Source organism: Lampetra fluviatilis, chromosome 59, assembly GCF_964198595.1.
Source record: "Lampetra fluviatilis chromosome 59, kcLamFluv1.1, whole genome shotgun sequence".
In the NCBI taxonomy this organism is placed as follows: Eukaryota; Metazoa; Chordata; class Hyperoartia; order Petromyzontiformes; family Petromyzontidae; genus Lampetra; species Lampetra fluviatilis.
In genome coordinates this window covers 5747745-5772942 of record NC_136333.1, presented here as the reverse complement: position 1 = coordinate 5772942, position 25198 = coordinate 5747745, and the positions used below count along the sequence as shown (strand labels likewise).

The 25198-nt window shown below is 54.5% G+C and overlaps 1 protein-coding gene across 8 annotated transcripts in view; it reads left to right on the top strand.

Moving 5' to 3' along the window:
• LOC144950846 (high affinity cAMP-specific and IBMX-insensitive 3',5'-cyclic phosphodiesterase 8B-like) overlaps positions 1-25198 on the top strand; it is a 79000-nt gene that overhangs the window by 12301 nt on the left and 41501 nt on the right. For 5 of the 8 annotated variants that reach the window (XM_078880973.1, XM_078880974.1, XM_078880972.1 and 2 more), the window contains exons 2-3: positions 1932-3813; positions 17486-17542. In XM_078880973.1, the coding sequence (XP_078737099.1) occupies positions 3385-3813; positions 17486-17542 (486 nt within the window). In that variant the 5' untranslated portion in view covers positions 1932-3384. The remainder of the gene's footprint in view (positions 1-1931; positions 3814-17485; positions 17543-25198) is intronic. The other 3 variants (XM_078880975.1, XM_078880971.1, XM_078880977.1) reach the window with 2 other exon arrangements.

The following is a 25198-nucleotide window of genomic DNA, read 5'->3' as shown; positions in this document are numbered from 1 at the left end:
TTAACGACTATCTATTTAATAACTATCTATTGAACAACTATCTATTTAACAACTATCTATTTAACAACTATCTATTGAATAACTATCTATTTAACGACTATCTATTCAACAACGATCTATTTAACAACTATCTATTTAATAACTATTTAATAACTATCTATTTAATAACTATCTATTGAACAACTATCTATTTAACAACTATCTATTTAACAACTATCTATTTAACAACTATCTATTTAACAACTATCTATTGAACGACCATCTATTTAATAACTATTTAATAACTATCTATTCAATTACTATCTATTGAACAACTATCTATTTAACAACTATCTATTTAACAACTATCTATTTAATAACGATCTCCCCTTCTCGTCCCCGACATGGGAATCTCCGGGGTCTGTGTGTATGTGGAGTAGACGGGGAAGAGAGATACGCTTGGAGGCAAAATCCGCCGGATCTGAATTGAATTCGCATTTCCTGGATCGACGTCGCATGCAACCATGGCTCGGATTGAGTCCACTTCCCGTGAGATCGAATCGCCACTGCCTGTGCCCGAACCGGGGTCGGGCTTGACGGGGATCGACGCGCGCCGGGGTCGCCTGGGGTGTAAGCAAGATCGAAGCGGCCGTCTTTGGGGAGCATCGAATGGCCCGGGGTGTGAGGTCGGATCTTTGTGGATTCGTGACGCGAGTGAATCGGTCGGATTCGGCTTGGGAGTGAATCGCGGGGATTGAATATCACCTGGCGTGTGACATCACGTGGCGTGTGACATCACCTGGTCTGTGACATCACGTGGCTTGTGGCATCACGTGGCGTGTGATATCACGTGGCTTGTGGCATCACGTGGCGTGTGACATCACGTGGGCTGTGTGGCATCACGTGGCGTGTGACATCACCTGACCTGTGACATCACGTGGCCTGTGACATCACGTGGCCTGTGTGGATCACGTGGCCTGTGACATCACATGGCCTGTGACATCACGTGGCGTGTGACATCACGTGGGCTGTGACATCACCTGGTCTGTGACATCACCTGGACTGTGGCATCACGTGGCCTGTGGCATCACCTGACCTGTGACATCACGTGGCCTGTGACATCACCTGGTCTGTGACATCACGTGGCTTGTGGCATCACGTGGCCTGTGACATCACGTGGCCTGTGTGCATCACGTGGCCTGTGACATCACCTGACCTGTGACATCACGTGGCCTGTGACATCACGTGGCCTGTGACATCACGTGGCTTGTGGCATCACGTGACGTGTGACATCACGTGGCCTGTGACATCACGTGGCCTGTGTGCATCACGTGGCCTGTGACATCACGTGGTCTGTGACATCACGTGGCCCGTGACATCACGTGGCCCGTGACATCACCTGACCCGTGGCATCACCTGACCTGTGACATCACGTGACCTGTGACATCACCTGACCTGTGACATCACCTGACCTGTGACATCACGTGGCCCGTGACATCACGTGGCCCGTGACATCACGTGGCCCGTGACATCACGTGGCCCGTGACATCACCTGACCCGTGGCATCACCTGACCTGTGACATCACGTGACCTGTGACATCACCTGACCTGTGACATCACCTGACCTGTGACATCACGTGGTCTGTGACATCACGTGGTCTGTGACATCACGTGGCCTGTGACATCACGTGGCCTGTGACATCACCTGACCTGTGACATCACGTGGTCTGTGACATCACGTGGTCTGTGACATCACGTGGCCTGTGACATCACCTGACCTGTGACATCACGTGGCCTGTGACATCACCTGACCCGTGAGTGACCCGTACCTGGACTCAGACTGGACGTTTAATCTCGACGTGCCGATCCACTTTTGACGACCGGCCGGCTCTTCTCTGGGGCTGAGCCACCCACGCACGGCCTTTGATTCGGATTCATTCACCGTCGCACAGATCCAATCGCCCGCCGTGAAGATTGCATCGGAGCCGGTTTCCACCCGCACCGCGCGGCGCGCCGAGGCGTTCCCCGCGACCCCGGTCAGCTGTGCGTCGTCGCCTCGACGCTGAAACCCACCGCCGGAAACAGTTGGGATTTTTTTTTAGGAAAAACCTTCCCGTGGAGAAGAGATTGCGAGACGGAGAGAGAGAGAGAGAGCAGCCTTGAATATCGACACTTCAACAGCAGCATCGGCGTCAACAGGAGCAACTGCACCAGCAGGAGCAGCAGCAGTATCATCAACAGCAGCAGCAGCAGCAGTATCAGCATCAACAGGAGCAACTGCACCAGCAGGAGCAGCAGCAGTATCAACAGCAGCAGCGGCAAGAACAGCACCACTCGCACCAAAGGCAAATATATCCCCCCCCCCCCCGTATAGCTTGTAGTAGAGTGTTGGTACAAGTGCCGTTGGCAAGCAGCACCTGCCAAGGCCGGCGCTGTGGCACGCGAGGGAGCGGTGGTGGCCAGCACCACGCCCGGCCGCCTTTGTCTCCCACCACCACCACCGGTGCCACAGCAGCAGCACCAGCGGCAGCAACGGAACAGGATCGAATTGGCGCGGCCGACGCTGAGGCTCGTCCTACTTGCTCCGCCGTCTCGGTCGCACGACGTCCACCCCCCTCCCCTCTCCCGCCCCCCCCCCCCCCCACAACCCCCCACCGCGTCCCCCGCGTCGCCGCCACCGCTCTGTGTCATCGGTGAAGAGGGCGGCGAGGGGCGAGCGGCTGGCGGCCGGACGGTGGTAAAAAAAAAAACATAAAATTCGCGGACAAAGTTCAAGGCCGGTGACGTCGGCATCAGTGGTGTCAGCGGCACGGCCGTCATCGTCCTCGGGGGTCACCGCCGGGGCCGTCGTCGCGCCGTGCCGGCGTCGGTGGCCGCGCCGCCGCGCCTACGCCGGTATTGGTGCCGGGCGTCGCCGCTGGTGCCCGCGCCGGTGCCACCTCCGGTGCGAGTGCCGGCGCCGCTGCCGGGGTGAGAAGACCGGCGACGGGTTCGTCGTCGGCATCGTCGGCCGCCGCCGTCGCCGTCGTCGCTTGGTGTCGTCATCGGGGGCTAGAGGTGACCGCCGGCCGTAGTGTCCGTCCGGGGCCCGTGGACCGAGCCCCCACGGGGCGAGGAGCGGCAGCAGGCGAGGAGGAGGAGGAGGAGGGAGGGCGGAGAAAGGAGCGGAACAAAGAAGAGGAGGAGGAAGAAGACGAACGGAGAAGAGGAGGAGGAGGAGGAGGAGAGGGGAGCAGCACGAAGACGACAAAGCGGACGACTGCGGTGAAGAGGTGACGAGCAGGAGGAGGGCCGCGCTGGTGGTGGTGGTGGGATAGCCGGTAGAGGTGCAGCCGGTAGTGGTGCAGGAGACGGAGGACGAGGAGGAGGAGGAGGAGGACGAGGTGCGGGTGAGTCCATGGTGCCATGGGTTGCGCCCCGAGCATCCACGTGTCGCACAGCGGGGTGCTGTACTGCCGCGACTCGGACGACTCCACGTCCCCGCGCGCCACGGCCACCGCCACGGCCTCCTCGCAGGCCGCGCCCTCGGCGCCCGCCGACGCCGCCGCCGCCGCCGCCGTCGCCCGCGCCGACGGCGAGGCCTCGCCGCCCGCCGCATCGGCCTCGCCCGCCGGGCCGTGCGCCGTCGCGTTCGCCGGGACCCGCGCGCCGTGGGAGGCCGCCCAAGCAGCCGGGATCGGCGCGACGGCGGTGGCGGTGGCAGGAGGAGGAGCGGGGGGCGACGCGGATGAAGGTGGCGGCGGCGGCGACGGAGGAGGTTGCGGAGGAGGTGGAGGCGGCGGGGGGGGCGGCAGCACGGAGGCCGAAACTCAGACGAGCAGAGCGAGTGGCAAGGTGAGCGAAGCCGGCGGCGGCCTCTGGCTCTGGCTCGGCGAGCTCCGATCTGGGCGCGGGGTGGTCCTGGCGGTGCCGTGGTGGTCTGGCTCGATGGGTTTCGGCGACTCGAATTTGAAACTCGGACGAGTTCCGGCTTCTACGGCGTCTTGTTTTGTTGTCCCTGGGGGTCTGAGTCGTCTGGGGGTCTGAGTCTGGGGGTCTGAGTCGTCTGGGCGTCTGAATCTGGGGGTCTGAGTCTGGGGGTCTGAGTCTGGGGGTCTGAGTCTGGGGGTCTGAATCTGGGGGTCTGGGTCTGGGGGTCTGAATCTGGGGGTCTGAGTCTGGGGGTCTGAATCTGGGGGGTCTGAATCTGGGGGTCTGAGTCTGGGGGTCTGAGTCTGGGGGTCTGAGTCTGGGGGTCTGAGTCTGGGGGTCTGTGTCTGGGGGTCTGAGTCTGGGGGTCTGAGTCTGGGGGTCTGATTCTGGGGGTCTGAATCTGGGGGTCTGAGTCTGGGGGTCTGGGGTTGTGTGTAAGGGAGCCCTCGTTCCCTTGCGGACATCGTGACGAAGTCTTGGTCTGGCCTCGTTGATTTTCAACAAGTGTAGAGTGGCCCTCAATCTGCCTAGGTGAGTTTCTTGCACCCTTGGTCTGGCTCATTGAGTGTCTGGTGTCGTTAAGGTATCTTGGTCTGGCTCACTGAGTGTCTGGTGTCGTTAAGGTCGCTTGGTCTGGCTCATTGAGTGTCTGGTATCGTTAAGGTCTCTTGGTCTGGCTCATTGAGTGTCTGGTATCGTTAAGGTCTCTTGGTCTGGCTCATTGAGTGTCTGGTATCGTTAAGGTCTCTTGGTCTGGCTCATTGAGTGTCTGGTATCGTTAAGGTCTCTTGGTCTGGCTCACTGAGTGTCTGATGTCGTTAAGTTCGCTTGGTCTGGCTCATTGAGTGTCTGGTGTCGTTAAGTTCGCTTGGTCTCGCTCATTGAGTGTCTGGTATCGTTAAGGTCTCTTGGTCTGGCTCACTGAGTGTCTGATGTCGTTAAGTTCGCTTGGTCTCGCTCATTGAGTGTCTGATGTCGTTAAGTTCGCTTGGTCTGGCTCATTGAGTGTCTGGTGTCGTTAAGTTCGCTTGGTCTGGCTCATTGAGTGTCTGGTGTCGTTAAGTTCGCTTGGTCTGGCTCATTGAGTGTCTGGTGTCGTTAAGGTCTCTTGGTCTGGCTCACTGAGTGTCTGGTGTCGTTAAGTTCGCTTGGTCTCGCTCATTGAGTGTCTGGTATCGTTAAGGTCTCTTGGTCTGGCTCATTGAGTCTCTGGTGTCATTAAGGTCCCTTGGTCTGGCTCATTGAGTGTCTGGTATCGTTAAGGTCTCTTGGTCTGGCTCATTGAGTGTCTGGTGTCATTAAGGTCTCTTGGTCTGGCTCATTGAGTGTCTGGTATCGTTAAGTTCGCTTGGTCTGGCTCATTGAGTGTCTGGTGTCGTTAAGTTCGCTTGGTCTGGCTCATTGAGTGTCTGGTGTCGTTAAGGTCTCTTGGTCTGGCTCATTGAGTGTCTGGTGTCGTTAAGTTCGCTTGGTCTCGCTCATTGAGTGTCTGGTATCGTTAAGGTCTCTTGGTCTGGCTCACTGAGTGTCTGGTGTCGTTAAGTTCGCTTGGTCTGGCTCATTGAGTGTCTGGTGTCGTTAAGTTCGCTTGGTCTGGCTCATTGAGTGTCTGGTATCGTTAAGGTCGCTTGGTCTGGCTCACTGAGTGTCTGGTATCGTTAAGGTCTCTTGGTCTGGCTCATTGAGTGTCTGGTATCGTTAAGTTCGCTTGGTCTGGCTCATTGAGTGTCTGGTATCGTTAAGGTCTCTTGGTCTGGCTCATTGAGTGTCTGGTATCATTAAGTTCCCTTGGTCTGGCTCATTGAGTGTCTGGTGTCGTTAAGGTCTCTTGGTCTGGCTCATTGAGTGTCTGGTGTCATTAAGTTCCCTTGGTCTGGCTCATTGAGTGTCTGGTGTCATTAAGTTCCCTTGGTCTGGCTCATTGAGTGTCTGGTGTCGTTAAGGTCGCTTGGTCTGGCTCATTGAGTGTCTGGTGTCGTTAAGGTCTCTTGGTCTGGCTCACTGAGTGTCTGGTGTCGTTAAGTTCGCTTGGTCTGGCTCATTGAGTGTCTGGTGTCGTTAAGGTCCCTTGGTCTCGCTCATTGAGTGTCTGGTGTCGTTAAGGTCTCTTGGTCTGGCTCATTGAGTGTCTGGTGTCGTTAAGTTCGCTTGGTCTGGCTCACTGAGTGTCTGGTGTCATTAAGGTCGCTTGGTCTGGCTCATTGAGTGTCTGGTGTCATTAAGGTCTCTTGGTCTGGCTCACTGAGTGTCTGGTATCGTTAAGGTCTCTTGGTCTGGCTCATTGAGTGTCTGGTGTCGTTAAGTTCGCTTGGTCTCGCTCATTGAGTGTCTGGTGTCGTTAAGGTCTCTTGGTCTCGCTCATTGAGTGTCTGGTGTCGTTAAGTTCGCTTGGTCTGGCTCACTGAGTGTCTGGTGTCGTTAAGTTCGCTTGGTCTCGCTCATTGAGTGTCTGGTGTCGTTAAGGTCTCTTGGTCTGGCTCATTGAGTGTCTGGTGTCGTTAAGGTCTCTTGGTCTGGCTCATTGAGTGTCTGGTGTCGTTAAGGTCGCTTGGTCTGGCTCATTGAGTGTCTGGTGTCGTTAAGGTATCTTGGTCTGGCTCATTGAGTGTCTGGTATCGTTAAGGTCTCTTGGTCTGGCTCATTGAGTCTCTGGTGTCATTAAGGTCTCTTGGTCTGGCTCATTGAGTGTCTGGTGTCGTTAAGGTCTCTTGGTCTGGCTCATTGAGTGTCTGGTATCGTTAAGGTCTCTTGGTCTGGCTCATTGAGTCTCTGGTGTCATTAAGGTCTCTTGGTCTGGCTCATTGAGTGTCTGGTGTCGTTAAGGTCTCTTGGTCTGGCTCATTGAGTGTCTGGTGTCGTTAAGTTCGCTTGGTCTCGCTCATTGAGTGTCTGGTATCGTTAAGGTCTCTTGGTCTGGCTCATTGAGTCTCTGGTGTCATTAAGGTCGCTTGGTCTGGCTCATTGAGTGTCTGGTGTCGTTAAGGTCCCTTGGTCTGGCTCATTGAGTGTCTGGTATCGTTAAGGTCTCTTGGTCTGGCTCATTGAGTGTCTGGTGTCATTAAGGTCTCTTGGTCTGGCTCATTGAGTGTCTGGTATCGTTAAGGTATCTTGGTCTGGCTCATTGAGTGTCTGGTATCGTTAAGGTCTCTTGGTCTGGCTCATTGAGTCTCTGGTATCGTTAAGGTCTCTTGGTCTGGCTCACTGAGTGTCTGGTGTCGTTAAGGTCCCTTGGTCTGGCTCATTGAGTGTCTGGTATCGTTAAGGTCTCTTGGTCTGGCTCATTGAGTGTCTGGTGTCGTTAAGGTCTCTTGGTCTGGCTCACTGAGTGTCTGGTGTCGTTAAGGTCTCTTGGTCTGGCTCATTGAGTGTCTGGTGTCGTTAAGTTCGCTTGGTCTGGCTCATTGAGTGTCTGGTATCGTTAAGTTCGCTTGGTCTGGCTCATTGAGTGTCTGGTATCGTTAAGTTCGCTTGGTCTGGCTCATTGAGTGTCTGGTATCGTTAAGTTCGCTTGGTCTGGCTCACTGAGTGTCTGGTGTCGTTAAGGTCTCTTGGTCTGGCTCATTGAGTGTCTGGTGTCGTTAAGTTCGCTTGGTCTGGCTCATTGAGTGTCTGGTATCGTTAAGTTCGCTTGGTCTGGCTCATTGAGTGTCTGGTATCGTTAAGTTCGCTTGGTCTGGCTCATTGAGTGTCTGGTATCGTTAAGTTCGCTTGGTCTGGCTCATTGAGTGTCTGGTATCGTTAAGTTCGCTTGGTCTGTCTCATTGAGTGTCTGGTATCGTTAAGTTCGCTTGGTCTGGCTCACTGAGTGTCTGGTGTCGTTAAGGTCTCTTGGTCTGGCTCATTGAGTGTCTGGTGTCGTTAAGTTCGCTTGGTCTGGCTCATTGAGTGTCTGGTATCGTTAAGTTCGCTTGGTCTGGCTCATTGAGTGTCTGGTATCGTTAAGTTCGCTTGGTCTGGCTCATTGAGTGTCTGGTATCGTTAAGTTCGCTTGGTCTGGCTCATTGAGTGTCTGGTATCGTTAAGTTCGCTTGGTCTGGCTCACTGAGTGTCTGGTATCGTTAAGTTCGCTTGGTCTGGCTCATTGAGTGTCTGGTGTCGTTAAGTTCGCTTGGTCTGGCTCATTGAGTGTCTGGTATCGTTAAGTTCGCTTGGTCTGGCTCATTGAGTGTCTGGTATCGTTAAGTTCGCTTGGTCTGGCTCACTGAGTGTCTGGTGTCATTAAGGTCTCTTGGTCTGGCTCATTGAGTGTCTGGTGTCGTTAAGGTCTCTTGGTCTGGCTCATTGAGTGTCTGGTGTCGTTAAGGTCTCTTGGTCTGGCTCATTGAGTGTCTGGTGTCGTTAAGGTCTCTTGGTCTGGCTCATTGAGTGTCTGGTATCGTTAAGGTCCCTTGGTCTGGCTCATTGAGTATCTGGTATCGTTAAGGTCCCTTGGTCTGGCTCATTGAGTATCTGGTGTCGTTAAGGTCTCTTGGTCTGGCTCACTGAGTGTCTGGTATCGTTAAGGTTGCTTGGTCTGGCTCATTGAGTGTCTGGTATCGTTAAGGTCTCTTGGTCTGGCTCACTGAGTGTCTGGTATCGTTAAGGTCTCTTGGTCTGGCTCACTGAGTGTCTGGTATCGTTAAGGTCTCTTGGTCTGGCTCATTGAGTATCTGGTATCGTTAAGGTTGCTTGGTCTGGCTCATTGAGTGTCTGGTGTCATTAAGTTCCCTTGGTCTGGCTCATTGAGTCGCTGGAATTGTTAAGGTCTCTTGGTCTGGCTCATTGAGTGTCTGGTGTCATTAAGTTCCCTTGGTCTGGCTCGTTGAGTGTCTGGTATTGTTAAGGTCTCTTGGTCTGGCTCATTGAGTTTGATAAGGGTCAGTAGTCCTCTCATTGGTGATGTGCCAGCGATCTGTTCGGGTTTGAGTCGGGGTTGGGTGAAGGTTATGAAGATGTGCTGATTGGGTAGACCACCAACAAAAATGCCGGTGTGTGTGTGTACGTAGTGTGTGTGTGTATGTCGTGTGTGTTTAGGTACGTAGTGTGTGTTTAGGTACGTAGTGTGTGTGTGTGTGTACATAGTGTGTGTTTAGGTACGTAGTGTGTGTGTGTACGTCGTGTGTGTTTAGGTACGTAGTGTGTCTTAATTTTATAACTTTCGTGACTGCAGGAATTATTATTTGGTTCTTTCGGTTAAGTCACGTCTAAAGAAAAAATAATGAATTAAATTAAATAATATTTTATCTTTAGACGTGACTTAACCGAAAGAACCAAATAATACATAGTGTGTGTTTAGGTACATAGTGTGTGTACGTAGTGTGTGTGTGTGTGTACATAGTGTGTGTTTAGGTACGTAGTGTGTGTTTAGGTACGTAGTGTGTGTGCACATAGAGTCTGTGTGCGCGATTGTACTGGGGGAGCGGTAGTTGTAGCGGGTAGCGCGCTGCGCTACGAACACCGCCACCCCAGTCCTGTGCACGGCCAACACCAGTGACGGTCATCTGAACTGGACCTCCAACGAGTACCTGGTGCGATGTGTAAACATCGCCACTGGGGAGACAAAGGCAGCCGGGTGTGGTGCTGGCCACCCCCACCTCCGTTCCGGTCTTCATAGGTGCTCGCTAACAGCATTTGCCCTGACACTCTGTTAAGGCGAGATGTTAGCTCCCTCGCCTGGTGTGCAGGAGGTCGTGGGTTCGATCCTGAGCCTGACGCCTGCTGCTGTATATTTGGAGTTTGCGTGTGTCTCTCTCATCATCATCACGGTGGCTAGGAGATTATAACTACCTCGCCTGGTATACAGGAGGTCGTGGGTTCGATCCTGACCCTGACACCTGCTGTATATTTGGAGTTTGCGTGTTTCTCTCTCATCATCATCATCACGGTGGCTAGGAGATGTTAACTACCTCGCCTGGTACACAGGAGGTCGTGGGTTCGATCGCGACCCTGACGCCTGCTGCTGTATATTTGGAGTTTGCGTGTCTCTCTCTCTCTCATCATCATCACGGTGGCTAGGAGATGTTAACTACCTCGCCTGGTATGCAGGAGGTCGTGGGTTCGATCCTGACCCTGACGCCTGCTGTATATTTGGAGTTTGCGTGTCTCTCTCTCCCTGTGGTGTCGTGGATTTTTCTCCGGGTCCTCGTGTTTTTCCCCTCCGCATTTAGAATCGACGTCAGGCGTTTAGAGTTATTTGGCATCTCTAAGTTTCCAAGTGACGACGATGATGATGCCGCTTCGTTGAGCTATCAGTTGTGATTGGCCAGGTCGCTTCTCAAATCGAGCTAGACGCAGCTCGGTGGACCTTAGCTGGTGAAATAAAATACAATGTTCAAATCAGCAAGTGAGGTATGGTGTGGGGGAGCGGTGGCGCAGCGGTTAGCACACCGCCCTCCGACCCCGTCGGCACGAGTTCGATTCCCGCTTGCCGGCCAACACCGGTGACGGTGATTTGAATCGGTCCTGAGCCTCGTCGTCAAATAAGTAGAGCACCCAGCGCGCCGTGGAAACGCCGCCACTGGTTCTGGCACAAACCCACCACCCCTTGGCGTGCCGTGCCGGCTGTAATGGGTACTGCTCAATCACAGCACTTGCCCCTGCCTCCCCGACCCGAATCTCACGTCCCTGCTGTGCGGGGGGGGGGGCGAGCAGTTGCAGGGCTGCTCCTTTGCCTCGTCAGGGGTTTGTGTGTGGTGGGTTTTGTGTGTGTGTGTGGTGGGTTTTGTGTGTGTGTGTGGTGGGTTTTGTGTGTGTGTGTGGTGGGTTTTGTGTGTGTGTGTGGTGGGTTTTGTGTGTGTGTGTGTGGTGGGTTTTGTGTGTGTGTGGTGGGTTTTGTGTGTGTGTGTGTGGTGGGTTTTGTGTGTGTGTGTGTGGTGGGTTTTGTGTGTGTGTGTGTGGTGGGTTTTGTGTGTGTGTGTGTGGTGGGTTTTGTGTGTGTGGTGGGTTTTGTGTGTGTGTGTGTGTGGTGGGTTTTGTGTGTGCGTGTGTGGTGGGTTTTGTGTGTGCGTGTGTGGTGGGTTTTGTGTGTGCGTGTGTGGTGGGTTTTGTATGTGTGTGTGTGGTGGGTTTTGTGTGTGCGTGTGTGGTGGGTTTTGTGTGTGCGTGTGTGGTGGGTTTTGTGTGTGCGTGTGTGGTGGGTTTTGTGTGTGCGTGTGTGGTGGGTTTTGTGTGTGCGTGTGTGGTGGGTTTTGTGTGTGGTGGGTGTGGTGGGTTTTGTGTGTGCGTGTGTGGTGGGTTTTGTGTTTGGTGGGTTTTGTGTGTGTGCGTGTGTGGTGGGTTTTGTGTGTGGTGGGTTTTGTCCGTGTGTGCGTGTGTGGTGGGTTTTGTGTGTGTGTGTGCGTGTGTCCGTCCCCCACCCGGTGCCATTGTTCGAGGCCGGCGGCTGCGTTATTCCACCCACGGGCCGCGGGGTCGCGCGTCACTCGCCCCGGCCTACCAACCCCCCGCTCTCCCATCTCTCGGTGTCCCTCCAACCTCCCGTCCACCCCCCCCCCCCAACGAAATCCCCGTTACCCCCCCCGCCCACCGCCTCCCACTCCACCTCCGCTCTGTCAACTGAAGTCAAAGGGATCCTTTTAAAGTGACCCCCCTTTAGTCGTGGCGGGGGGTCCGAGGTAGCTCCCTGCTAAGGCCACGGGGCCTTGTGGTGGTCGCAGGCGGTGGCGGTGATGGCGGCGAGGCGGTTGGCGGTGCCCCTTTCATCTCTCTCCCCGTGCCCTTTGTATCGCGGGCTTGTTTATCTATTTATTTTCCTCTCTCAAACCCGCGCTTTATTCGGTAATCTCCCGTGCCCTTTTATTTCGACGCTTGAACGCGACCCCGGGGATTTCGGAGGTTCGCCCGGCGGGTTTTGGCGGGAGCGCGAGTTTGAAACCTTGCCCGTTGCAACAGAGGTCGCAAACGGGTTTTGATTCCTTACCCGTACCCGGCCGCACCAGGGTCACAAACGGGTACCCGTACCCGGCCGGGTATCGGGTAGGGTACGGGTATCGGGTACCCGGTTGCGACCTCTGCCGTGCAAGGGAGAGACAAAGGCGGCCGGGCTGTGGTGCTGCCCCCCCCCCCACCCCTCCCACCCCCTCCCCCCCCCCCTTACGAAGGCCGGAACGGCGCACGAGGGGGTGACTTCCTTAACAGCCAGCACCACGCCCGGCCGCCTTTGTATCCGATGTTTACACATCGCACCCTGGCTACTCATTCGGGGCGGAGTCGACCTAGGGGAGGCCCAGGACCAGAGTAAACATCGCCACTGGGGAAAACAAAGGTGGCCGGGTGTGGTACCAGCCACCCACCCACTCGTCGTGTGCCATACCGGCCTTCATAGGTGCTGCTCACTGACAGCACTTGCCCTTACAGTCCATGAAGCTTACCTGGGGGATCTTCATCTCTTGTATACAGTGTGATTATACAAATCCAGATTTAGATTGCCGGCCTCACGATCCGTGCGATCGCTGCTGGCTCCCGCTCGTGGTTCAATTGGCTCCAGCCCCCTCCCCTAGGTTGACTCGGACTAAAAACGCCTTCCTGTTTTCATGCGTGATGTGGTGTGCATCGCTCGGGTTGAGAAGAGATGGAGTGATGTGGTACAGGAGGATGTGGAGCAGAGTGGACTTGCCTATGACTGGTACCAGCGGTGTCAAGATCGGCCTCTGTGGAGGAGGCTCGTGAAGGACACTACTGGGCAGTTGGAGGCAGTCGCCCTCCAACAACAACGGATAGGGGAGGAGCGATGCTCACAACAATGAGTGGAGCGCCGGGTGGCTAAAGCACAGCCAGTTGGCACATTCGGGGGCACCGGTGGTGCATCGACCCGTGGCACCTGGGTCTGCCGCGTGACCTCCTGCCAGCGGGCGTTCGACACTTCACGTGGCCTCAACATGCACATAGCCTGGCACAGGATAGTGACTGATGCTACCGCACGCCGCAACGCTGTCCCCCCCATAGTGGACGCTCAGAGGTCCACTCGCGTTAATTCGCAAGAGGAGGCCGTGGCGCCTCCACCGGCATCACGCTCAGAATTTGGCAGATTGGAAAATTATCTGAATATTACTCGGTTGGGATTATAAACTAAAACTAATCTTTTTTATTTTACCAAGTAAGGTCCCACTGAGCTACGTAGCTCTTTTTCAGAAGCGACCTGGTTATCACAAATGATAGCCCGGTGAGGGGCCTTATCGTGTGGACATTTTTAGCGACCAAATATTCGAAACACGTGATGTTGATTCTAAATGTGGAGGGAAAAAGCGGAGGACCCGGTAATAAATCCACGTGACCACGGGGAGAACATGCAAACTCCAAATATACAGCGGGTGTCAGGGTCGGGATCGAACCCACGACCTTCTGCATACCAGGCGAGGTTGTTAACATCTCCTAGCCACCGTGATGATGATGAGAGAGAGAGACACGCAAACTCCAAATATACAGCAGGTGTCAGGGTCGGGATCGAACCCACGACCTCCTGTACACCAGGCGAGGTAGTTAGCATCTCCTAGCCACCGTGATGATGATGAGAGAGAGAGACACACAAACTACAAATATACAGCAGCAGGCGTCAGGGTCGGGATCGAACCCACGACCTCCTGTATACCAGGCGAGGTTTTTAACATCTCCTAGCCACCAAGCCTTACTAAATTGGCTGTGCCGGGTGGTTGCGGGTTTCACGACACATTTATATTTACGCGATCTAACCCAAAAAGAAAACCTGTATTATGTTTTGTTTACGTGACAAGCCCTTACTAATGGGCTGTGCCCGGTGTTGGCGGCGGGTTTCACGACACATTTATATTTACGCTAACCCAAAAAAAACCTCCGTTTTGGATAAAACGTCCTCATCTCGCGACGCGACGCCTGGGATTTGCGTGGCTGGGATTGCAAGCGAAGGCAAACAATAGCAAAAAATCACAGTTCGTGAATAATTCAAGGTTGCGCAATGCTGCCTTCACGAGTTGCTGATGCCAGCCGGTAACTTGCCACTGCTGGGCAAAAAGTCTTGTTTTTTTTTCTGTTTCTCAGCCAATTTTCCACTGCCACATGCAAACCGTGCCAGCGCAGGGCCCTCACAGCACTGGTAGTTTTTCCACTGGCACATCCGAACCGTGCCAGCGCAGGGCTCTCACAGCACTGGTAGTTTTTCCACTGGCACATCCGAACCATGCTAGTGCTGGGCTCTCACCGTACTGGTGTTTTTTTTTCTTTCACTGGCCGTTTGCCAAGCAGAGTCAGACCCACCCAATCCGTGACACACACAAGACATCCGAATCCAGCTCTGATTTCCAAGCAGGGCCAGGGGTTGGGGCTGACGATGCATTCGGTTACGTTGCGACGTTGGAACGCAACGCGCAATCGTCTGTGCGATCTTCTCCGCCTGTTCGTTATCACGGAGGCTGGCTTGGCACAGCCTTCAGGCACGGCTCATATTCTTAGGTTTTTTTCGGTAAAGTCACGTTGGTAAAAAATTAAAATTAATAAAAGTAAAATAAAAGGTGGAACCGTCACAGCACGATAGCTATCGTGCTGTGACGGTTCCACCTGAAGACAGAAGCTTGTGTTGCCTCCGAAACGTCGTGATGTTTATTTTATTTTAATTTTACTTTTATTAATTTTAATTTTTTACCTACGTGACTTTACCGAAAAAAACCTAAGAATATGAATCCTTTGCAGTCACGAAAGCTTCAAATCTAGGCACGGCTCGGTTGCGCAGTGGAAAAATAAAATGTGCGGCCCGTTCCTGTGCGGTCGTGAACTCCGAACTCTGTGACCTTCGAACTCTGTGACCTCCGAACTCTGTGACCTTGTCCCGCCGCCGTCGCCGTCTGCTTCGTTTCCCTTCTCTCGTTGGCCACTCTCGCGACGGCCTCGTCTCTCTCTCTCTCTCCTCGTCGTCGTCGGTGGTTGTCGTGACGCTTCCCGCCCCATTTCCGCCCGATTTCCCTCCGCCAATTCCTCTGTGGGTCCTTAACGAGACTCCTCGGTGGAAAATGGCGTGATTTAATTAGCGCAAATATTTACGCCGCAGGGACCGGTCTCTCGCTGGACCCGCCGAGGCTCTGTCTGCGCGTGCATGTGCGCGCGCGTGTGCGTCCGAGTGTTGCGTGCGCGTCTGTAAGCCGCCCTTAGGGAGACAGTGCTGTCTAACCTTGCCTGTGCGCGCGCGTGTGTGCGTGCGTGTGGATTGGGTTTATAGGGAGCGGCGGCGTAGCGGTTAAAACTCTGCGCTACAAACCCGGCGACCCAAATTCAATTCCCGCTCACGGCTGACACCGGTGACGATTATCCGAACCGGTCCTGGGCCTCCGCTAGGTCGACTCGGCCTCAAATGAGCACCTCGTGCGGTGCGTAAAAATCATCGCCACTGGGGAGACAAAGGCGGCCGGGCGTGGCATAGGCCAACCGACGCCCCTTGCGTGGCATGCCGGACTTCATAGGCGCTACTTGCTGACATCACTTGCCCCAAACGGTCTGTTCAGGCGACACGGGGGATCTTTGGATCGGGTTGCCACCTGCGTCGTGGCTGTCCCAGGATCGTAGTCTCGTTGACGAGGGCAGCTGCTGTCCGGGCAAACACTCTTCACTCTTCCCAAGACATTGAACACTCACGCCCTCGAATTTCTTCGTTGTGCGACGATAATAATGTTACTAACACAACACTCGGCAACAACGCACGCACGCTCCGTTCGCAATTCAGCGGTCGCCGGTTCAACCTTCCGGCGCGGCAGTTGAAAGCAAAGTTTCTTAAATCTCTCACCCCCCACCCACCCAACCCACACCACCACCGGTGGGGTATAAAGCGGATAACCCACCGCCTCTTCCTGGACACCTGGGCCAGCGCAAGAAGATTAGGCCAAAATACCCCCTCGTAGATGGGGGCCTCCTCTCTGGTTGAGCGGGCGGTGAGCGTCTCAGCCGGCCGAGCGGCGAGGCGTCTTTCAGAAAAACGAGAATGACAACATCGCACCGCCCATGGCGGTTGTGTCCGACCGTACTTCACCGCACTCGGGCAGCGCGCGTCGCTGGTGAAGCCGCGGAGGGTTTGTGAGCGACACACGGTGTCGCTCGTAGCTGGTGTTGGGGTCGTGGCCAGCCATTGAGCTCGGTGACCCAGTGACCTAGTCGCTGGGCTAGCCACCACTCCCTCTAATGATAACGACGACAGGCGTTGATGATGACGACGACGACGACAACAACGAGTTGTATTTAAATTACTCTAGGGGGTAGTGAGTGTACCATGCGCTCGAGTGGTGAGCGGCTCTATCTTGTTGAGTGATGTATCTGGTTGAGCGGTGATTGATGTATCTGGTCGAGTGGTGAGTGATGTATCTGGTTGAGCGGTGAGTGATGTATCTGGTTGAGTGGTGAGTGATGTATCTGGTTGAGTGGTGAGTGATGTATCTGGTTGAGTGATGTATCTGGTTGAGTGGTGAGTGATGTATCTGGTTGAGCGGTGAGTGATGCATCTGGTTGAGCGGTGAGTGATGTATCTGGTTGAGCGACGTATCTGGTCGAGCGGTGAGTGATGTATCTGGTTGAGCGGTGAGTGATGTATCTGGTTGAGTGATGTATCTGGTTGAGCGGTGAGTGATGTATCTAGTTGAGTGATGTATCTGGTTGAGTGATGTATCTGGTTGAGTGATGTATCTGGTTGAGCGGTGAGTGATGTATCTGGTTGAGTGATGTATCTGGTTGAGTGGTGAGTGATGTATCTGGTTGAGCGGTGAGTGATGTATCTGGTTGAGCGATGTAGCTGGTTGAGCGGTGAGTGATGTATCTGGTTGAGCGGTGAGTGATGTATCTGGTTGAGCGGTGAGTGATGTATCTGGTTGAGTGATGTATCTGGTTGAGTGATGTATCTGGTTGAGTGATGTATCTGGTTGAGTGATGTATCTGGTTGAGTGATGTATCTGGTTGAGCGGTGAGTGATGTATCTGGTTGAGCGGTGAGTGATGTATCTGGTTGAGCGGTGAGTGATGTATCTGGTTGAGCGGTGAGTGTTTGAGAGGAGACGAGGCTGAACGGTCACACGCACTCGCCACTCGGTGCCGCGACATCGCTCAAAGGGAGCGGTGTGCCATGCGTGAACATTGCCTGCGCCGGCGAAGTACCCGATTGGGCAAAGCCGCGGCAGCGACATCACCCGCTGCCCGCGGACTCGCAGCTGCCGGCAGAACGCCACGTGGTCCGCGATGGCCTTGCGCCCGTGAGGACGGCACGGCCAGCGAGTGCGCGGGTCAACTTGGCGGTGCCGGGTTGAGGCGGCGCTGTAACCGTGGGCCGTGTGGCTATCGTTCTCGGTCCCAAGCAGCCGAGATCGACTCCTGGTTGTGCCACGCCAACCCCCCACGCCCTCTAGGTCGACTCAGCCTAAACTGAGCCGTGGCAACGAATGTGTCCGTGGGCATGAATCGGCGCGGCGAGCGAGGTGAAGGAGGTGCGGGCGACTGGGCCTGTGGGCACGGCGCTAGGCACGCCGCCTTCTCGATGGCGTGCGTGCGTGTGTGCGTGCGTGCGAGCGTGCGTGTGTGCGTGCGTGCGAGCGTGCGTGGCTCACCGGCCTCACTAGGTGCCCGCAAACACCACCCGCATCCACAGTGCACCTGTGTCTTCTCTCGTCTGCGTGCAGGCCTCGGCAAAGGAGGTGTCGTTTGGACCGATCAGACTGCTGCAGGATCCGATTCAGGTGGGACGGGGCATTTGCGTGCGTGCGTGTGTCTGCGTAGGTGGGGAGCGACGGCGCAGTGGTTAGCGCACTGCGCTACGAACCCGGCACTGCGATCTGCGAACCCGGCGACCCGAGTTCGATTCCCGCTCGCGACCAATGATGACTCGGTCTTAAATGAGTACCAGGTACGCTGTGTAACGATCAGCACTGGGGAGACAAAGGCAGCCGGGCGTGGGGCTGGCCACCCACCCTCTCATGCGCCATGCCGGCCTTCATGTCGGTGCTACTCGCTAGTAGCACTGGTCTCACGATTCTCTTTTGGCTATGCGGGGGATCTTTAGCTCTGCGTGTCTGTGGAAGGTAATATCTGAGATCAGAGAGCGGTGAGCAAGGAGATCGAGCTGTAGACAGCTGAGAGGAGGGAGATGCAGATGAGAGAGATGCCGTGAGATCCGAGAGATGCAGACACGGAGCTGCATAGATGGCGGCGGTTTATCGGTTTGTTTACATGAATTAGCTCGTCCGTGGTTAGTTGGATTTTCAAATCGGGGCTTCGTATTTTTGCTTATCGCCCTCCGTCCGTCGTTTTTTTTTTATCATGAATTTGGGGGGCCGCCCTCTTTGAGCTCTTTGGGATTCCCCCCCCCCCTTTCTCTCTCCGCCTGTCGTGGTCCACTGAGCGTCCACTAGTTTGTTTAGTTAGTTCGTGAGTTGTTTTATTTAGTTGATTTTATCCAGTTAATTTAGTGTGTTAGTTATGCTTTATTTAGTTCATTTGATCTAGTTTAGTTAATTAGTTACGTTTTATTTTACTTCATTTTGTCTCGTTTATTTAGTTAGTTCGTTTTATCTAGTTTATCTAGTTAGTTCGTTAGTTATGCTTTATTTAGTTCATTTGATCTAGTTTAGTTAATTAGTTACGTTTTATTTTACTTCATTTTCTCTCGTCTATTTAGTTAGTTCGTTAGTGATGTTTTAGTTAGTTCATTTGATCTAGTTTATCTAGTTAGTTCGTTAGTTATGTTTCGCGCACTTCATTTTATTTTGAGTCGATTTAGTAAGTTTCGTGAGAGCGTCCCTCGGCTACTTGAGGATTTTGAGCCAGGTGGCCAGGATTGGGCGAGAAGCGAAACGTGGCGGCCAACTTTACGACGAGAAAACGACAAGCACGGACTAAAGCGTAACGAGCCTCACATTAAAAGCAACAGCAAGGTAGAAGCACATCCCTCGCCTGTGCCCCTTCGCTGGCTTCCCGTTCGTAACCCCCCCCCCCCGTATTGATTTTAAGATTTTGCTGCTGCCATTCAAGGCCTTAAATGGACTCGCTCCACCCCCCTATGCTCATGGCCTCCTTCAGCCACCATCTTATCTGACAGGCACTATTTTACTTCACCGAGTGTTAACATCCCCAGTGTTTAACAGTACTCTCTGTATTGTCTGCCAACATTGGTATAAACAACGTGGGCATTTTCGTTCTCTTCTATCATGCGTACCAACAGGTGCTTGTGCACAGGCCTGTCCACGTACAGGTGCACCCCGTGCTCTCTTTTAGCCCCGCCCCCCCCTCCCGATACGTTCCATTCATTGGCTACCACATTCTGATAAGCTCCTCCCCCCCTCTCCTCCCCCTTAACTTGTATTTAAGAACTTGCATCTTGGAATCCCTGCCTCACTTGATACAGCAAATCTGGCTGTGACGGTCCCACCTGATGACGGAGACTTGTGTTGCCTCCGAAACGTCGTGATTTTTATTATTTTTTTTTATTAATGTTAATTTCATTTTTTACCTACGTGACTTTACCGAAAAAACTATGAGTATCCTTCAGCCACGTATATTCCATCAAGTGTCATTAAGATCCTCAGATTGTCCACTGCTCACTGTCCGCGCGGTCTCTAGGCTCTACACACTCGGGGGGGGGGGGGTGGGGGGGGGTGGTGACGGTGCCGTTGCAACTACTGCACCGAAATTTCCGAGACACTTGGCAAATCTTCAAATCTCGACAAAAAAAACGCAGTCTGTTAAAAATATCTTTCTATCTCTTATTTTCAACCGTCTTCCTCACATCTTCCTGTTCTTCTTCTTTCCCGAGTTGACGTTCACATATTTCCGCACTTTCGATGCGTGGCGACCCTGAGAACGATTGTTGAAGGGCGCTTTATGAATGTAAATGATTATTAAAGAGACAAACAACATTATATATACTACGAGCTTTACTACCCGGCTTCGCCCGAGACTTGGATTCTTGGCTTGGATTAATACACGGCCTACGCGGAGGGTTTGGGGGGGGAGGGGAAATGCGTGACGTCAGCGGGCACACTGCGTGACGTCAGCAGGCACGCTGCGTGACGTCATCAGGCACGCTGCGTGACGTCATCAGGCACGCTGCGTGACGTCATCAGGCACGCTGCGTGACGTCATCAGGCACGCTGCGTGACGTCATCAGGCACGCTGCGTGACGTCATCAGGCACGCTGCGTGACGTCATCAGGCACGCAGCGTGACGTCATCAGGCACGCCGCGTGACGTCATCAGGCACGCCGCGTGACGTCATCAGGCACGCCGCGTGACGTCATCAGGCACGCCGCGTGACGTCATCAGGCACGCCGCGTGACGTCATCAGGCACGCCGCGTGACGTCATCAGGCACGCCGCGTGACGTCATCAGGCACGCCGCGTGACGTCATCAGGCACGCCGCGTGACGTCATCAGGCACGCCGCGTGACGTCATCAGGCACGCCGCGTGACGTCATCAGGCACGCCGCGTGACGTCATCAGGCACGCCGCGTGACGTCATCAGGCACCCCGCGTGACGTCAGCAGGCACGCCGCGTGACGTCAGCAGGCACGCCGCGTGACGTCAGCAGGCACGCCGCGTGACGTCAGCAGGCACGCCGCGTGACGTCAGCAGGCACGCCGCGTGACGTCAGCAGGCACGCCGCGTGACGTCAGCAGGCACGCCGCGTGACGTCATCAGGCACGCCGCGTGACGTCATCAGGCACGCCGCGTGACGTCAGCAGGCACGCCGCGTGACGTCAGCAGGCACGCCGCGTGACGTCAGCAGGCACGCCGCGTGACGTCAGCAGGCACGCCGCGTGACGTCATCAGGCACGCCGCGTGACGTCAGCAGGCACGCCGCGTGACGTCATCAGGCACGCCGCGTGACGTCAGCAGGCACGCCGCGTGACGTCATCAGGCACGCAGCGTGCCTGATGACGTCACGCAGCGTGACGTCAGCAGGCACGCTGCGTGACGTCATCAGGCACGCTGCGTGACGTCAGCAGGCACGCTGCGTGACGTCATCAGGCACGCTGCGTGACGTCATCAGGCACGCTGCGTGACGTCATCAGGCACGCTGCGTGACGTCATCAGGCACGCTGCGTGACGTCATCAGGCACGCTGCGTGACGTCATCAGGCACGCTGCGTGACGTCAGCAGGCACGCTGCGTGACGTCATCAGGCGCGCTGCGTGACGTCATCAGGCGCGCTGCGTGACGTCAGCAGGCGCACTGCGTGACGTCATCAGGCACGCCGCGTGACGTCATCAGGCACGCCGCGTGACGTCATCAGGCACGCCGCGTGACGTCATCAGGCACGCCGCGTGACGTCATCAGGCACGCCGCGTGACGTCATCAGGCACGCCGCGTGACGTCATCAGGCACGCCGCGTGACGTCATCAGGCACCCCGCGTGACGTCAGCAGGCACGCCGCGTGACGTCAGCAGGCACGCCGCGTGACGTCATCAGGCACGCCGCGTGACGTCATCAGGCACGCCGCGTGACGTCATCAGGCACGCCGCGTGACGTCATCAGGCACGCCGCGTGACGTCAGCAGGCACGCCGCGTGACGTCAGCAGGCACGCCGCGTGACGTCAGCAGGCACGCCGCGTGACGTCAGCAGGCACGCCGCGTGACGTCAGCAGGCACGCCGCGTGACGTCAGCAGGCACGCCGCGTGACGTCAGCAGGCACGCCGCGTGACGTCATCAGGCACGCCGCGTGACGTCATCAGGCACGCCGCGTGACGTCAGCAGGCACGCCGCGTGACGTCAGCAGGCACGCCGCGTGACGTCAGCAGGCACGCCGCGTGACGTCAGCAGGCACGCCGCGTGACGTCATCAGGCACGCCGCGTGACGTCAGCAGGCACGCCGCGTGACGTCAGCAGGCACGCCGCGTGACGTCAGCAGGCACGCCGCGTGACGTCATCAGGCACGCAGCGTGCCTGATGACGTCACGCAGCGTGACGTCAGCAGGCACGCTGCGTGACGTCATCAGGCACGCTGCGTGACGTCAGCAGGCACGCTGCGTGACGTCATCAGGCACGCTGCGTGACGTCATCAGGCACGCTGCGTGACGTCATCAGGCACGCTGCGTGACGTCATCAGGCACGCTGCGTGACGTCAGCAGGCACGCTGCGTGACGTCAGCAGGCACGCTGCGTGACGTCATCAGGCACGCTGCGTGACGTCAGCAGGCACGCTGCGTGACGTCATCAGGCACGCTGCGTGACGTCATCAGGCACGCTGCGTGACGTCATCAGGCACGCTGCGTGACGTCATCAGGCACGCTGCGTGACGTCATCAGGCACGCTGCGTGACGTCAGCAAGCACGCTGCGTGACGTCATCAGGCACGCTGCGTGACGTCATCAGGCGCGCTGCGTGACGTCAGCAGGCGCACTGCGTGACGTCATCAGGCACGCTGCGTGACGTCATCAGGCACGCTGCGTGACGCTGCCGCGTGCGGGTGACATCACAGATATGACGTCACCGCTCACTTGCCGTGCAAAATATATCCATTATTGCGCCACCCCCGCCCCCCAAAATACAAAAGTCTATTTTTATTGTTTTTTGCATTGTGTACAGTCTGGAAGCTACCCACATGCCAAATTTCAAGTTTGTTGCATGTCGGGAAGTATGCTAAACATTTCGAACAGACACACATATTCACAAATTTCCCTTTTATCTATATAGATTGAAAAGAAGGAAACATCATGGGACCTCCTTTGCCAGTACCAAAATATGAGAATAGGTTTTTCCTCTTTTTTCTGGCAACTAAACAGTGGTGTTAAGATGTTCAAACACCAAACTGAAACCTTTTACAAGGAATGGTGTCTGCATTAACCACAATACTTGTGGTCAGAATGCAAACAAAAAACATACTCTGATAGTATATGGCATTGTCTTTGAAACTGATTGGCCCACACCAGAGACAGCTTTCTTTTGAGCCTCGTCGAAACTGATTGGCCCACGCCAAAGACAGCTTTCTTTTGAGCCTCGTCGAAACTGATTGGCCCACGCCAAAGACAGCTTTCTTTTGAGCCTCGTCTCAAAACACATCTTGCCATCTTGGCACCCCAAGTACAGTACATTGATCTGGGCAAGGGCTGCCTAAGAACAATTTTCCCTTCGGGTGATGAACAAAAATGTATTTGGATCAAAATTTTTTCGCGAATAAACGGGACAGAGCTGCTGCGGAAGAGCGACGGAGGTAGCACTTGCACAACTGAGGGTAGCACTGGCACACGATCGTCCCCACGGCGGAGATTCGAGAGAGAGGGGGGGGCCGTGTTTACGCGTTGGAGCAAAAAAAAATAACGCCGTTTTGTTTTTCTTATTTTTTGTCTATATATATAAAAAAAACTAGTGTCCGTGGTCACGGGAAGTGGCCTTCTCCCAGTTGTTTACAGGAGCGAGGAGGCGCGCACGCTCTCGTCCGCACGTACACCAGCACGCGACCGCCTGCGCGCCAGCAGGCGCCCGCGGTTGGATGCTCGCGCGCCGGCCACTTGCGCTCCGAACCGCACGCGTGCACAACAACAACAATAAACAAACAGCAGCGACAACAACAATACACAAACAGCAGGGACGACAACAACAATAAACAAACAGCAGCGACAACAACAACAATAAACAAATAGCAACAACAACAACAATAAACAAACAGCAGGGACGACAACAACAATAAACAAACAGCAGCAACAACAACAACAACAATAAACAAACAGCAACAACAACAACAATAAACAAACAGCAGCAACAACAACAATAAACAAACAGTAGCAACAACAACAATAAACAAACAGTAGCGACAACAACAACAACAACAACAATAAACAAACAGCAGCAGCAACAACAACAATAAACAAACAGTAGCGACAACAACAACAACAACAATAAACAAACAGCAACAGCAACAACAACAACAATAAACAAACAGCAACAACAACAACAATAAACAAACAACAGCAACAACAATAAACAAACAGCAGCAACAACAACAACAATAAACAAACAACAGCAACAACAACAATAAACAAACAGCAGCAACAACAACAATAAACAAACAACAGCAACAACAACAACAATAAACAAACTGCAGCAACAACAACAACAATAAACAAACAGCAACAGCAACAACAACAACAATAAACAAACAGTAGCGACAACAACAACCGCCGCTCGGCTGCGGTTGGCGTCACCACGGGGCTTGTGCCAGGCTAGGTGCACGTTGTGGGCGTCGTGCTAAGTGGGGAAGGCTCTCTGCGCTAGTAGGAGGTCGCGGGGCAGACCCAGGTGTTACGAATTATATGATGTGCCAGGCTAGGTGCACGTTGAGGGCGTCGTGCTAAGTGGGGAAGGCTCTCTGAGCTGACAGGAGGTCGCGGGGCAGACCCAGGTGTTACGAATTAAATGATGTGCCAGGCTAGGTGCACGTTGAGGGCGTCGCGCTAAGTGGGGAAGGCTCTCTGAGCTGGCAGGAGGTCGCGGGGCAGACCCAGGTGTTACGAATTATATGATGTGCCAGGCTAGGTTCACGTTAAGTCCATCACGCAAAGTGGAAGAGGCTCTCCGAGCTGGCAGAAGGTCACGGGGCAGACCCAGGTGTTATGGATCAACCTGACTGGGATGATTGGCAGATGCGCCACCTGTGCTACACACTGTGCCAACAACCTGGCACAGTTGGCACACGCGCGCGCGTGCACAAACACACACACACGCACACACGCACACACGCTCAGCACAAACACACACGCACACCAACAATAACAAAACTGTCGTTCGCCACTGAGTGGCGGGGTCGTCACCCACGGCCTTTGTAAGGTCGGAAAGGCCCGCTGTGCTGGCAGGAGGTCACGGGACAGACTCGGGTGCCATGGGGTTGGCCGACTGAGATGACCGGCAGATGCACCAGCTGTGCCTCCCCCCGCCCCCCTCCTTACAGTGCCACCTCGCTGCGTTTTAGCCGCCTGGCGCTCTGCCCGTTGTTGTGAGCGTCGCCCTTCGCTGTTGATGCTCATCCCTTGTCGCTGTCAGGAGGCCGGGCTCCGTCACGAGCGGGTTCTTCGGCTTCGGGGCTTGGCACGGTTTTATGAAGGGGGGCGCCCTCCAGTCTATCGTGCTCAAGGGTGCTGCGGTTTAGCGGTGGAGCTCGGCAAGGTTAAAAAAATTAACCCGTAAAAACAAAGTTTTTCACTATAAATCCTTTATATGCGTGGCATCGGTTTTATTTTATTATTCATTTCTGTTTTTCTTGAGTAAGAGTTTCATTTTTATCACATTGGTATTTGAAATTAAATATGAAATTTTTTTTTTCCTAAAAAGTGGAAAATTTTGGAAAAAAAATTTCACGAAAATAAATTGTCACGCACAACGAGTCTGTGCAAAATGTCAGCTCGATTG